Source organism: Topomyia yanbarensis, chromosome 2 (assembly GCF_030247195.1).
Source record: "Topomyia yanbarensis strain Yona2022 chromosome 2, ASM3024719v1, whole genome shotgun sequence".
NCBI lineage: Eukaryota > Metazoa > Arthropoda > Insecta > Diptera > Culicidae > Topomyia > Topomyia yanbarensis.
This window is the reverse complement of record NC_080671.1, coordinates 261807403-261822437: the sequence shown is the minus strand read 5'-3', so window position 1 is coordinate 261822437 and position 15035 is coordinate 261807403. Positions and strand designations below refer to the sequence as shown.

The 15035-nt window shown below is 42.5% G+C and overlaps 2 protein-coding genes across 2 annotated transcripts in view; one reads left to right on the top strand and one right to left on the bottom strand.

Annotated features, from left to right (window-relative positions):
- Positions 1–1134: 1134 nt before the first annotated feature.
- Positions 1135–6484, bottom strand: LOC131680296 (uncharacterized). Its single transcript, XM_058961019.1, has 2 exons — positions 4600–6484; positions 1135–4517 (listed from the first exon to the last, which is right to left on the bottom strand). Exons 1-2 carry the CDS (start codon positions 6482–6484, stop codon positions 1135–1137), a joined length of 5268 nt encoding a protein of 1755 aa, XP_058817002.1.
- Positions 6485–11289: 4805 nt separating this feature from the next.
- The window catches only part of LOC131683102 (uncharacterized), a 901146-nt gene continuing 897400 nt past the window's right edge, over positions 11290–15035 (top strand). Inside the window, exon 1 of the mRNA XM_058964921.1 lies at positions 11290–11473. The gene's annotated coding sequence lies outside the window, so the exon portion shown is untranslated. The remainder of the gene's footprint in view (positions 11474–15035) is intronic.

Genomic DNA, 15035 nt, shown 5'->3' with positions numbered 1-15035 from the left:
ACCAAAAGTCCAGTAATTTTAATTAATAAAAATTATAATTAGTTACTTCTTATAGTCTGCCATCTGTCTGATAATGCATTGACAATTATAAATTTACAAATTGAACCTGATACTGGATGCAGACAAAATTTCTTGGACCAATCGTTCTGAATTTTGCACAATTCTTCTTCTTCACATCATTGCCCAGGCAACTACAAGAGCTTTTTGCAAACTGCTAAATATTATTATTTTACAATAACATGTTAATCGTTGTTTTAGCAATAATCGCACTTTGGTTTCAATGTACTACGAAAAAATCGAAAATCGACCAAAAAATAAAAGCTCCCTTAATTAGGGGAACTGGGGGTAAGACAGACATGTTAAGGTTATACTCAAATAAAACATAGTGATGTCGCTTACCCTACGTTGTGATTCCTTTTTCTTCGATGTCACCAGAATTTTCCGGTTGGCACGAGGGTGATAATGGGTCCACGTACCCTACTTGCAGCATGCAAGTTTACCTGGCGCAGGTAACGAAGATCCCCGATGAGCAGCAGTAGAACGACGATCACCCAATAGCAGCTCGCAATTAAGGCGAGCGAAAAACAAAACTGCACGGGAAGCAGCGAATGCTTACAGTGACTGCTATTAGCAGTAGAACTAAACAGCAGCAGCAATGAAGAACTTAGTACAAGAGTTTTCGGGCTGACTAAACACGGCACTTTTCACTGTACTGAACACATTTATTCACCTACATACACATTGCATGTACTTGAAAACTAATTACACTAATTAAGGGATCGAAAGAAGAGAGATCTGATTTGCTTGTAGGTTTATTCTCGACTGTTTCATTCTCACAGTGTGAGCTAATGTTGGCTCACCACATCGTATCATCCCGGTTGCCAGAAGGGCCAGAAAAACCGGTATAACTGGCGCCCGGTAGCACCGATCCTTGCGTGAGAATGGAACTTCTCACGCAGTGGGGCCAAAAGTTTTGCGTGAACCAACATACTCGCCGCCTTGAACGAATATGTTCAACACAAAAACGTAAACAAACAGCATAGATTCTTACAGCTAGTTCACAATAAATTTTGCTCTTAATTTTAACAGTTTTTAGTAATTTTCTGCTTAAAGTTATGTTGTATCCGAACTCCGTTAGGTTGTAGGTGCGTCGCTGATAGTTGCTGGATGTTTTTCTGCTTCGGATGCCACCGTAGAGTAAGGTAGTAGACAAATTTTAGCGATCGGACGAGTGATGATGCCACGAGCTGTACGGAGCAAAACAACTCGTGCGAGATGATCTTTGCCGGGCAAAACTGCTTCTATGCGGGCAAGTGGCCATCGAATCGGTGGTTGCATTTCGTCGACTAAGATGACCATTTTCCTCGGAACAATTTCGTTGTTGCGTTTCCATCCGCGGGTATCTTTCAGCAGCTCTTGTAGGTACTCCTTCTTCCAGTGCGACCAAAATTGCTGCACATGCACTTGCAGCTGTTGATAGTGGTCGAGTCTGTTGGCAGGTACGTTCATTAAATCTGGGTCGGGCAGGGCATGTAGTGATGAACCGACGAGAAAGTGCGCTGGTGTCAATGCAGCTAGGTCGTTGGGGTCCTCCGAAAGTGGAAGCAATGGTCGGCTATTCATGATCGCTTCGATTTGTGTTAGTACGGTACACATAGCCTCGAACGTAAGGCGAGATGAACCGAGCTGTCGGTACAAATGTTTTTTGGCTATTTTGATTGCTGCCTCCCACAGGCCGCCAAAGTGAGGTGCCTTGGGTGGTGTCAAATGCCAGGTGATCCCTTCCTCGGCACACACAGAAGCTATTTCAGCCTGTTCAGCACGGTTATGAAATCTGGCAAACAGTTCAGCCAGCTCATTTTTTGCCCCCTCGAAATTTTTCCCGTTGTCTGAGTGGATGTGTGTGGGCCGTCCACGACGAGCGATAAATCGTCGCAGGGCACACAAGAATGCTTGAGTGGACAAATCACTGACTAATTCCAAATGCACTGCTTTGGTTGAAAAGCATACAAAGAGGCACAGGTAAGTCTTTGCAGGTGCGGCACGTTTGTGTATCGGGCGAAGGTATAGTGGGCCAGCATAGTCGACACCGGTGATGCTGAATGGACGACTTGGGATCACACGCTGGGCAGGTAACTGACCGATTTGTTGTTGGGCCAGTATTGGATTAAGACGAGTACAACGGAAGCAATTTCGTACTACGCTTTGAACCAGTCTACGGCCGCGGGGTGGCCAGAATTCCTCGCGAATCGTAGTGAGCAGCAGGCGCCCGCCGCCGTGCAGCAGTTTGCGATGAAAATGTTCAGCGATTAGTCGAGTGAACGGATGGTTGGTGGGAATAAGCGCAGGGTGCTTTGCTTGATAAGGTAACTGGGCAAGATTTAAACGACCTCCCACTCTCAACACTCTCTCTGGGTCGAAAAATGGGCTCATTCGGTGAATGTGGGACTGCTTCGGCACGGTGTTTTCCTTCTCCAGCTGCTTTATTTCTGCGGCGTAACCATCCTGCTGGGCGAGTCGGACGAGAAACGTTTTGGCATTGGCTAGTTCTGCCACGGTAAGTGATTGGTCGACCGGAATGGGGGATGGCGAAGGTTGGGTTCGTGCTTTTGAACGGGTGTTGGTGACAAATCGCATACAATATCCGATGACGTGGAGTAATCGGCTGTAGGAAGACCAACGGAGAAACCAGGGATGAACGGTAGGAACCGCTTGGGTGAGTGCAACCGTAGTTTTTAACTCCAGCTCTTCTGCTGGCACGCCTGGGGGAATGAAGATTGGCCAATCCTGTGGTGACAGTGACAACCAGCCTGGGGCACAGCTCCACAAGTTGCTTTGTAGAAATTCGTCGACTGACATGCCGCGCGAGACCAGGTCGGCAGGATTTTCAGCTCCGGGAACGTGTTTCCACTGACATCCGTTCGTGTACTGCTGTATTTCCGAGACTCTGTTTGCGACGAAGGTTGGCCAGACGTTCGGAGGTGATCGTAACCACTGTAGAGTGACGGCGGAATCTGACCAAAAGTACGATGCAGAAACGTTGACGTCGATGGCCTTTTTGATTCGCGCGTGTAGATGAGCGGCTAGCACGGCTGCGCATAATTCCAAACGGGCTATGGTGATTCGTTTCAGCGGGGCTACTCGGGATTTCGACGCTAGCAGTTGAATCCTCACCTTTCCTTGGTCGTCTTCACATCGGGCGTACGTACAAGCTCCATATGCTGCCTGAGAAGCATCCGCGAAAGTGTGCAGCTGTATAACGGAACTCGGAAGAAATGCATATCTGTTGACATGGTGCTCAGATATTTTCACCAGCTCTTGGTGGTAGATTTCCCATCTCGATTTGATCGGTTCTGGAACAGGATCATCCCAACCGCAGGACAACAACCACAATTCCTGCATCAGGATTTTCGCACGTACGACGACGGGGGCAATGAGTCCAAGAGGGTCAAATAACTTGGCGATGTCAGAGAGGATAGACCGCTTCGTTGGAGGTTCACTGCTTGTTCGAATCTGAGAATGAAAACGGAGGTAATCTGCTTCAGGCTCCCAGCTAATTCCAAGTGCTTTGATGGTTTCGTGGGGACTAAAGTGCAACGCGGACTGCGTGCCGATCTGATCGTCGGAGAGACCTTGGAGGACTTCCAGACAGTTCGACGTCCATTTTCTGAGCTCGAATCCTCCTTTCTGCAGAAGTTCGCTGAGCTCTACTCGCATACGGATAGCTTCTTCAATTGTTTCAGCTCCACCGATGAAATCGTCGACGTAAAAACTCTTTTTCAATGCTGGACCGCCTACCGGGTACGCATCACCTTCATCCACCGCTAGTTGCTGGAGAGTTCGTGTCGCTAAGAACGATGATGGACCTAAGCCGTAAGTAACGGTCAGTAGTTCGTACGTCTGTACTGGAGAATGTTGGGAGAATCGCCACAGAATGCGTTGTAACGGTGTGTCGTCAGAGTGGACCTGTACCTGCCTGTACATTTTGGCAATATCTCCGACGAGAGCAACGGGAAAGGTTCGAAACCGCAAGATAATGTTCAGCAGATCGTCCTGCACCACGGGACCAACGCAAAGAGCTTCATTGAGGGAGAAGCCGGAAGAAGTTTTCGCAGAGCCATCAAACACGACCCGGACCTTGGTCGTCGTACTTGCTTCCTTAATTACGGGGTGGTGAGGTAGATAGTAGGTGGGAGAGTTACGTTCGTCGTCCGCTTCGACCAGCCGCATGTGGCCGAGGGAGAGATACTCTCGCATGAACTGATGATATTCGTCCTTCAATTTCGAGTCTCGTTCCAGTCGTCTTTCCAGATATCCGAACCGTCGCTGTGCACTGCTTCTGGATTCGCCTAGCATCACATCAAAATCAGGTTTTCGGGGGTATCGTACAACATATCTGCCTTCGGAGTCCCTAGAAACGGTAGATTGGTACAGAGATTCGCAGCGCCGTTCTTCTATCGAATAATTATCGTTCGTTGTCAGCTCTTCGGTTTTCCAAAAACGCTCCAAGCAATCCTCTAGCGAAAGCATTGAAACAGTGACTGCATCACAAGTGGTGTGCGTAGGAGCAGTCTGCTCGGGGGGGGGGGGGGGTTGTGCTAGCCGAGCCTACGATAATCCAGCCGAAGACGCTGTCGACCAGAATCGGAAGATTTCTGTCAAGCTGAATGCGTGCAGCGCTGGGGAAGAAGGAGTAGAAGTGCCGAGCACCCAAAACCATGTCGATCGGTTGACTTTCGTTGAAGGATGGATCAGCCAGAAGCAACCCCTTCGGAATCTTCCATCCCACAGTTGAAACGCTTTGCGAAGGGAGATTTGCCGTCACTTTGTCCATCACCAAAAAGCTGACGCCACACGAAAAGTCACCCGTCCTTGAATGTACCTGTGCGAACACCGATTCACGTACCGGTTTAGATAGCTTGCCGGCTCCCTGTACCGTAACATTCACGGGTTGTCGCCGCAATCGTAGAATTTGCGCCATGCGATCCGTGATGAGATTCGGCTGAGATGCACTGTCCAGAAGTGCACGAGCTAGATGTTCCACACCGTAGGTGTCGATGACCTTCACAATGACAGTGAGAAGAAAGACGTCTTCGCGAGGATGTTGTAGAGCAGAACTAACTTCGACCACAGGAACATCCTCAGTAGCAGCCACCGTAGATTGCGTAGATGACTCGACCACAGAAGACCCATTAGATGGCGTAGTAGAAGCGGTTGCACCAGGACTAGAGGAAGCTCCTTCGCTAACGTTCTTTCGGGAACCATCGCTCTGCCCGGAATGAAGAAGCGTATGGTGACGTCGATTGCACTTCCGACAGCTGAAATTTGAAGGACAATTGCGGACAAAATGATCACCCTCCAAGCAGTTGTGACAAAGGCGTTTGGAATTCACAAGCTGCTGACGTTCACTCGGTGAAATCCGGTTGAATTTCTGACACTTCGTCACGGAATGCGACTGGTTGCAGGCGATGCACTTTTCACCCAAACTTGCAGTCGACGCACACGAAGTAAAGCGGAACTGAGAGTGGAGATGATTCTTCTTTGGTGGATGAGCTGAAATACCAGAAGTTGACGCTGATTCTACTGTATGATGGTTCACAGAGATGGATTCTAGCACTCGTGTTCTCCGCTGCAGAAACTCGATGAGACAGGCGTAGTCCGGATTCGCTACCGTCGACGCATGGTCCTCCCATGCCTTCAGTGAATCATCGTGCAGGCGCGTACACAGCAGATGTTCCAATATAGTGCTCCAAGCGTCGGTTGGTTCTCCCAGTTGATGCAAGATTTTCGTATGCCGCTCGAATTCGTCAACCAACCCATGTAGTGATGCAGCAGACTCCTTCTTCATGCGCGGGATGTCGAAGAGTGCCTGCATATGCCGCTTCTTTAGCAAGTAGTCATTCGAATACCGATTCTCCAATGTTTGCCAAGCCAAAACGTAGTTAGCGGAACTGATACCAATCGACTCGATCAACTGAGCAGCTTCCCCCTTGACAGCTGCCCGCAAATAGTGAAATTTTTGAATATCCGGCACCTCCGGATTTAAATGAATGAGCGCCAAGAATGTATCATGGAATGCAAGCCATTGCATGTAATCTCCATTAAATTCGGGCAAAGAAATCGTCGGTAACTTGATACCAGAGAGAGTAGAGGACACGTGTGGGGGAACAGGGCTCCGATTGTTAGGAATAGGAGGCAATTTTGAAATGAGACTGGCTTTTATTTCAAATAGCCGAGGTTCAAAGGATGCACGAGTGGCAGCGTGCTCTGCCCTACCTTCATCGGTCGTCTCGTTGTCCTCAAGCTGCGCCTGTACTGTCTCCAGGTTGCTCCATACTCCATTCAGGTACTCGAGCCTCAATGTCACCTGCGTATGGTCCCGTTGAGCGTCGTAACCGGCAGCAAACGCCTCTGCCCGACCCAGAGCAGCAAGCAATGTGTTCCGTCGTGCAAGCAGTTGACCTCGTGACTGCCCTTCCGCCATTTTGTAAAGCGGGACAATGGATCAGGAGCGCGTCGATGTCTGATGAACGACCTGCAGACCAGAGGACCAAAAGTAGACCCACAAAACGTGGTAAAGAAACTTGGAAAGGTGCTCACCTGTTCCAAGGCAAAAAGTGCCTTGTATTGTATACAGCCAACAGGAACTCGTTGCAGTACCGACCGTACTGGATTACAATAAAACCTTCCGGAATTGCCAGACCACGCCAGCAGAAATCGCCGAAAAGCTCCAAAGAAGGCAGTTCAATGCGCGTATGGCAGGAACAGTTGGTAAAAGTGCACGGTAGTAGCACCACAGCACGGGTTGCCAAGGCTAGGGACGCCACAGCAACAGCAGCAACCAGCAAAATCCACGACACGTGTTGCAACAGCTAGGGACGCTGTAAAGCAAGCAGCAAATGCCACGGACACAGCTCCAAAAACCAGCAAAAAACTAGGCACGGATTTCCACAGCTAACAATTTAGTGGTAAAATCGTCGCAGCAGGATTTGCCACGATCCGGAATGCCACAGCAGGAACCAGCTAACAGCATACAACGATCAACGCAGCTAGGGACGCCACGAAGTACAATGGTCCAATTTTCCGATGGCAAAATGGCGCCTTGAAGCCAGCGACAATGCCACCAAGCCTTGCCGAATAGCAGCAATTGTCGACCAGGAACAAATTGAGCCGTCGAAGTATGCAAAGAAATGCGAAGAAAATCTAGAGGGCACCTGCGATACCCGCAAAACAATTTGGACAGGTAATTACCTTGCGCCCGTTAAATCGAGCCTTGTAGTAATAATATGCAGCAAGCAGCGGGTGATGAATCCGAAATCTCCTTCGTAGAACCTCCTTTCGTACCGGCTTCCAAAATGGCGATGCTCAATGGAAGGCACTGCACGCGGTCCGGACAGAAATCCTGGTCACGGCACCAAAAATTATGATGTCGCTTACCCCTACGTTGTGCTTTCCTTTTTGCGATATGACTAAAACTTCTCCGAAGGGACGAAGGTAACTATAGGTTCACGCACCCTACTGGCTGCAACTCGATCACCTGTTGCAGGTAGCGCAAATCACCGCACCGTCAGGCAGCAACAGGTCAGCAAAGTCTTCCACTAACGAACGGCAGCTCGCAATGAAGGCGAGGAAAAGGAGCAAAAACTACCGGTGACTGCAATCACCAGATGCACCGAACAACCAGCAGTAGCGAACAACTTTGCCTGGGATTTTCTCGGGCTAACTAACCACGGTATATAACTTTGCACTGATCCGAACACTCTTTATTGCTGCACATACGACTTGCACTTTGCATGCACTTAATATAAAATTACACTTAGTTTTCAAGATCGAAAAAAGATGATCCACTTTAGTTGCTGGTTTATTGTAGACTGAATTTTCTGTGTCATTCTCACAGTATGAGTTAATGTTGGCTCACCACTTCATATCATCGCCCGGTTGCCAGAAGGGCTAGAAAAACCGGTATAACTGGTGCCCGGTAGCACCGATCCTCGCGTGAGAACGAAACATCTCACGCAGTGGGGCCAAAACTAATAGTGCGAACGAACACATAGTAAAAGCATGTTTTTGTCAACATGAAATACTCTATGTTGTAGCTCAATATGTTGGCTTTCGAGTGCACAGAGGGATTATGTTACAAAAATTAACAAGTATCTTTTTTGAAAGAAATAGAAAACAAAGAAATATCTGCACTTTTTCCGGACTGCGGGTGAAACGGACATATGGTGGGGGTAAGACGGACATGTCGCCGGAAGGATGATCACAATACAAAATATTAAAATTTACTGTTTCTAACGGATGTTTTGGATAGTTTGTGGTTCTTCTTAATATATATGTTCAATACCAGGTGAAAAATAACGTTGTGGGGTTCGATTTAAAGTTGAAGCAAATGATGTATTTTCTAATATCGTGTTTTCCGTTTTCATAAAGAGGCTATACAATCAGCTCCAATGATCAGTCAAATCATTTATACAAAACTGGAGAGTCACATATTAAATACGCAATTGGTAACATCAGTTCCTCGATTACACATAGCCAGAATATGGGACCTGCACATAGTCTTCTACCTTTTCCAGGTCCTAGGAATTCCGTATTCAGCCTCGGTCACATTAACGTACATCTTGCAGTCTACTACATGTTAGACTTCAGCTAACTGGATGGTTCTCCACGTTTGACTGCTAGAATTTCGTTTCTATACGCGAGAAATCCATATAAGGATGAATCAATAGAATTAATCAAGACTGGCCGTCGTGCCCCACCAATATTTTTTAAACGCTCGCACTTATTTACTCGTATAAGAACTTACCTGTTATGTTCCACGAAGATGTCATTTGAGAGTTACATTATCGAAATACAAGAAAAAACCCGCAAAAAAATGATTTTTTACTCGATAAATCTTAAAATCAGAGACGTAAAAATTACATCCGCACGAAGACGCACTACTGATTATCAATGTTTACTTAAATTTTTCGCTTTTAACAATATTCAAGGCCTACTGAGTGCTTCATAATTCAAGGATATCCATAAAGAGAGAGTACTCATATAATGCAATTGAACTTTATATGCTATATGCCTAAAATAACCATGTGTCCGTCTTACCCAACCTGTCCGTTTTACCCACAGTTCCCCTACTTGTGGAATACTGTGAAAAACAACTGTGCAAATATCTCAACGTTTGTCCAGTAGATTTTGAGCTATGGTGTATACCGCAAAACAAGATTTCGATATGGTGCCTGACTGAAAAGACAAAGAATCTTTACATCGAAAAAAAAATTAAAGTATCGAATTTTTTGCCGATAATACCTTACACAACCCCCCTTAAGTTCCGACACGATTAGGGCGATTTTTCCGAATTCAACTTTTTGCGTCATTTTGCCAGGTCATCTGTCTAGTCTCAGCTTTCACAGCTCTTTGATACCCTGTTACATAAAGTTCGAAAAGTTGATTCAAATTATTGAGATGTATGCAAGAGGAACATGGCGGCCTTTTACACTGTTTTCATTTGGCTTCAGGATGCAGCCATTTCTGCAATGACAGGTACTAACGTCTTAGGCCGGACTAAACTCAGGCCTAAAATCAAAGATAGTACCGTGTGGCGGTACCAACTAGATTCAAGCTTACCGCTATATTAAAGTATTCAATTAAGTTTTTTGAGCGTACATCGTAAGATTTTTCAAACGACGAGGTGTTAACAGTTGCATGATGCGTGCAAACGTTGTCCTCTAACGTGTCTGCAATAGATTTAATTTTCTTACCATATCTTACCGTCAGCCAACTAAATAATAAATTAATAAATATCCGTTCTTAGGATCAAATAAATTTTAGATAATAAGTTAGAAATGAGATTAATGTCAATTTTGTTTCACACGTTACTATTCTGTCTTGCCCTAATTCAATATGTGCCTTTGACGTCTACTGTTGGAGTTCATACATCAGACAGTAATAGTGATGCGAGGGGTTCAACAACCGAGAGTTGTTAACAAGTATGGATAGATCGAATGCAGATAATATTCGGATTTCTTCTTAAATCTTTAGCAAGTCAATCGAAATTGTCGCAATTCAATTTTTTTTTGATTCTCTGTTGTAAGGTAAAAAGTAAGCCTCGAACTGAATTTTCGAACAGTGCCATTGCTTAGCATTCGCTTAGGAAGTAAATCTAGTTGCGTCCTTCTGAAATGGTAAAAGTCCTAGTTTTAATCCACTGTTTAAGATGTGAGACTTTTTCGATTAGTTTATGAAGCGAAACTGCAATACCACGCGGTAAAAGCTCATTTGCCACACCGCATCATCGGGAAAAAGTGACTGACCGCGCCGCAGATCTTGCGGTGCAGGTTCGGCAAATACAACGCGGTTGCGATAATTACCACAACCGCGACGAACCCTATCTCCAGGGAACCAATCAGTGGCTATTTATAGTGCCATTTGAACGAACAAGTGAGGTTCAAGTACAAGTAAAGGTTCAATTCAACAGGCCCGTAAATTGATTCATTGTACCTACCATATGTCGTAGAAAATAGTTTCAACTCACAAAAAATTAAGATTGGATATAAGCTAACCTTTACCTTAAAATAAGAGTTTTTATTGGTATACTCCTTATAAAAGGACACACGTGGGAATTTTTAGAAAACTGGGTGCAACTTTATTTATATTATAAACATATGTAGAAGGAGGTGGAGTGGAGAGGAGATGGTGCATCTGTGAAAAAAATGTCCATCCCTCCATACCTTCCGCGTTTTGCATTATGCATTTCACTTCAACATAGTGCAATATTGCGAATCTTTTCTTAAATCCACTTTGAAACTTCCAGCCGTGCGCCACCGGGCCGTGCTTCAAATTACGTGCCCATTCAATTTGCATCAGTGCGAGTGTGAAAGCGATTAGACGTTTATTTTTGTTTCAGTCACTCTCGAGTGTTTTCTATATAGCAACAGCTGGACAAAACGCTAGATTATCTCGAGATAGACAATACCGTCGGAAACAAAAGTATGACCGTCGCTATGATTGCTGCCTTCGGATTAGCTGAACACACATATGACAAAAATTTATTATTCACAGAATTTTGAATATTTGTTTCTATAAAAACATATTTTTAAAATTATTGTATCATTACAAAGTACTTTCATTTTCAGCGGAATTTGCAGCATGAAATAATGTTTATAGAAAAAAACCCATAACGACATTATCGAAAGAAAATGTTGGTAAGGTATGAGGAAATATTTTTTCTCTGTGAACTAACACAGATATGTTAAATGAAGATCGAGCATCACATATGGGGAGAGAAGGAAGCAATATACACGCTATCATGCATGTGCCTCACAGATAATATTTAAACAACGTTAGTTTTCGGTTCGCCGCCACAATTCATCTAATCTTCGTTAGTGAACACGCTGTCCTGCGTTCATGGATATTTGAGTGCTTACCATTTAGAAAAAAAAAAACATTTGTATCCTGCAAGATGCTGTCAACTAAATTTGTAAGTATGATGTTTTTTGTGTGCGTGATAATTTCGATCAATTTGGCAAAATGAATATAGTTTCAGTCGCATATATCAATAACGAAGAAAGTCTAATAGCTACACATAAATGAGAATCTCATCGAAACCAGCAAACTAATTTGTTTGTTAAGGAGAATTTAACATTTCTGGTAAAAAATGATATGTAGTTCAATAACCTGGTCTTGCACGATAAGACTGTTATGAAACAACTGAACATAGCTCAAAGTGAAAGTGAAAGCAACAACGTGGTTTAAATGGCCATACGTAATATGAAAGTGAAAACAAATCCGCAGATTTATGTGTTTGTACATTAGTACAATAAGTACAGCGGAAGAAAATTGGCCATGATACATATCCAGTATGTGAAATTATTGAAGACACATTATTTCGTTTTTAACGCATTCTCACTACTCCACCATTCTTTACTAGCACTCATTTAGTTAGTTGAATTGTTGTCGCTGAAATGGTAAATAAAACCTTTGAAAATATCCTCATCAAATAACACAAACATTATTTCCGTTGAACAAAAATAGTAGGACGATAAAGGGGTGTCTTCAATTTCTTTACACACTGTAAAAAGTACCACGTAAAAACCATAGGTTGATCTCATTTCTTGAAAATAGTTAAATATATTTCCAGATAATTATAAAAATGCATAGCAAAAGTGACCACTCATAAATATATAATGTTGCTTTTTGTGATTGAGGAAAGTTTTGCTAATAGGGTATAATGATCCTATTAAAACCCGATTAGGCTTAAACTGCCATACGCGATATGCAAGTGAAAAAAATCCACATAAGTGTGAGGTCACGTTTTTCTTTGAAAGGAAAGTAATGCGGTTGGTTTTGGTTCATGTGTTAATGGGCCGATATCTGGGGCACAGATGGTGGAGTTTCCTCTCTGGCGTCGATAATAGTCACTCAGCCGTATAGAGGTCAACGGAAAATACATATTAATAAAAACGCTTTTAATCCACCTGACAGTGTGATGAGACATTTCTTATAACTCTTATCACTCTCTTCGGATATTATATCGTTTGAGAACATTTAGAACATGATGCTTCGCGATGTTTTTGATAACACATACTACATGGGATAGTGGCAGGACTCAGAGAATCTCTCAAATCAGCATAGGACAACATCAGTGCTGGATATCTCAAGCCAAACCGATGGGAAAGCGAAAAAATGGCCCATAAAATAGAATACCACTAAGACCTCCGTTCGCATATATATTATAACGAATTATTGTTAATGCTCTGTTAATAAAATATCTAAATTGTGGTGGAAAAACTGAATTTTCCTAAAGGGGTAATATATTGTACTGAGCCAAAAAAATCGAAATTTTTTTTTGAATCAATTTGAAGTTTATACTTTACTCAAATTTCCAACACGACTGAGAACTAAGAAATCACACTTTTTCTTGAAAAAAAGCTTACTGTCCAAACGGCATAATTCCGAAACCGTAATTTTTGAAGTTTTAAAATTATGCAGAATTATTTTCCAGAAAATAGTAACAGAGTTCGTGTCTTTAGCGAATTTGTTGAGACTTTATTGTAGTCTGAATATTAACCTGAGAAAATTCACCATAAATACTTCTTGGATGATATACCGTCAAAATAATTTTATCAAATGTTGCGCTGTTTAACGTTGTAAAACTCATTGAAATTGGCGGTTTCAAAATGATGTTATCTTGACCTTAAATTACTGTTTTTGAACATTTGACCTATACATATAATTGGTCATACAACAAAATCAAATGCTCATCAAAATCGATCAGGACCTGCTAGAGTAGAATGGAAAACGCCATTTTTCGTAAATTTCTCTCTACATTCGGAAAGTGTTATCATCGTTATTAATCATATTACGTTTTCGTCTCAACTCGACACATTCCCAAAAAAAACCTGTTTTACTCCACCTAGTGGTGCAATTGTGCTTTTCTCATTTGTCCAGACAACGATTCCATGGCTGGTTATGTTCAATACAAATGAATGGAACATTACATGTTCAGTACGATTTGCACATACATACAATGGATCGACAGCCACGATCTTGTGACTCTATGTGATACTAAATCATCGCTTAAAACCAGCGGCGGATCATGGAGAAAGAGCCGGGAGGTCCGGGACCTGCCGAAAATTTTCAACTTGTTAAGAAATTTTAAACTAGTTTTAATTTTAAAGTAGCAACCCCTCACTGCATACTCCCTCCGGGCCGGCATGATTGAGGATTTTTAGAGTGATTGCATAACCTTTCTATATGAGAAAGGCAAAAATGCATCAAAGTCCAAAAAAGTCAATTTTTGTCAAACATCTCAATGTTTCATGCATTTTAAAGTCATTTGGCATCAAAAATACAAATTTGATTTTGATAATTTTTTATTTCAGTTTATATCGGAATTTGCTGTGTGATTGCACTCTTCAACTCGTAACTCCGGAACAGGAAGTCCAATCAATAAAAAATTCAATAGCAGCCGATGGGAAGGTTGTACCTTTCATTTGAGACTAACTTTGTGCAAATCGGTCCAGCCATCTCTAAAAACCAGAGGTCACATTTTTTTCCACATACACACATACATACACACACAGACATTTTCCGATCTCGACGAACTCAGTCGATTGGCATATGACACTCGGCCCTCCGGGTCGGGATTAGATTGACGAATTTTAGAGTGAATGAGAAAGGCAAAAACATTTTTAGCAAATGTTGAAAGTAATGCATTTTTTTTTGGTGAGCAGTTCTATGTTTCATAGACATTAAATCAATTTTAACTTCGCTTCCTATTAAATAAAGACCCTTGAGGAATTTTACGAAGATCCGTCCGAAAATCTTTAAATTCGTGACCGACCATCTTAGATTCCAATGAAACTTTACACGTTTTACCGTCATGCAAGACTTAATATTTTCCACAGGTAATAAGATTATTTTGACTCAAGAGCAACTTTTCAAAAGGGCGTAAACGTTTCTACGTGTATGAATTTCAAATTATTTTTGTTCGATTACTGTATTTTATACAGCAAAACTATCTGAGAACGAGTTACAGGGAATGAATACTTCTGTCTGAGAAAAATATACACTGAAAAAAATGTGTCATTTTTTAAAAAAACAAAAATTTATGATCAAAATTTAAATTGCGAAAAAACCCATTTTTTTTTAATTTTTTATATTTTGTTACCAAAAACCAAAATAGAAAAGAAACATTTTGAATGTGATTGCATGATGGAGAAAAAATCGTTAAAAAAAAATTTCTAACAATAACTTCGTACATGTTTTTAAATTTCATACTAATATTGGGGGTGGGCGTAGCGTATTGGTAAATCGATTGCCTTGTACGCAGCGCACCTGGGTTCGAGTCCCGACCCCGCACATAGGGTTAGAAATTTTTCATAAGAGCTTTTTCTAACCCGAAGAGGCGAATGACCTTAAGGTTAAAACCTCTATAATCGAAATAAAAAAAATTCATACTAATAGACATACAAAATTGTAATTCTATTACAGAATATAATTCTAAGCACCATTTAAAATCAAAATGCATTTAACAAAAA

What these genes read in the sequence shown, in the direction of transcription:
- LOC131680296 (XM_058961019.1), bottom strand. Translation starts at nt 6,484, where the DNA reads ATGGCGGAAGGGCAGTCACGAGGTCAACTGCTTGCACGACGGAACACA. An exon ending in GATTATCGTAGGCTCGGCTA is followed by an intron (nt 4,518 to 4,599) that starts GCACAACCCCCC and finishes TGCTTTCGCTAG; the next exon opens with AGGATTGCTTGGAGCGTTTT.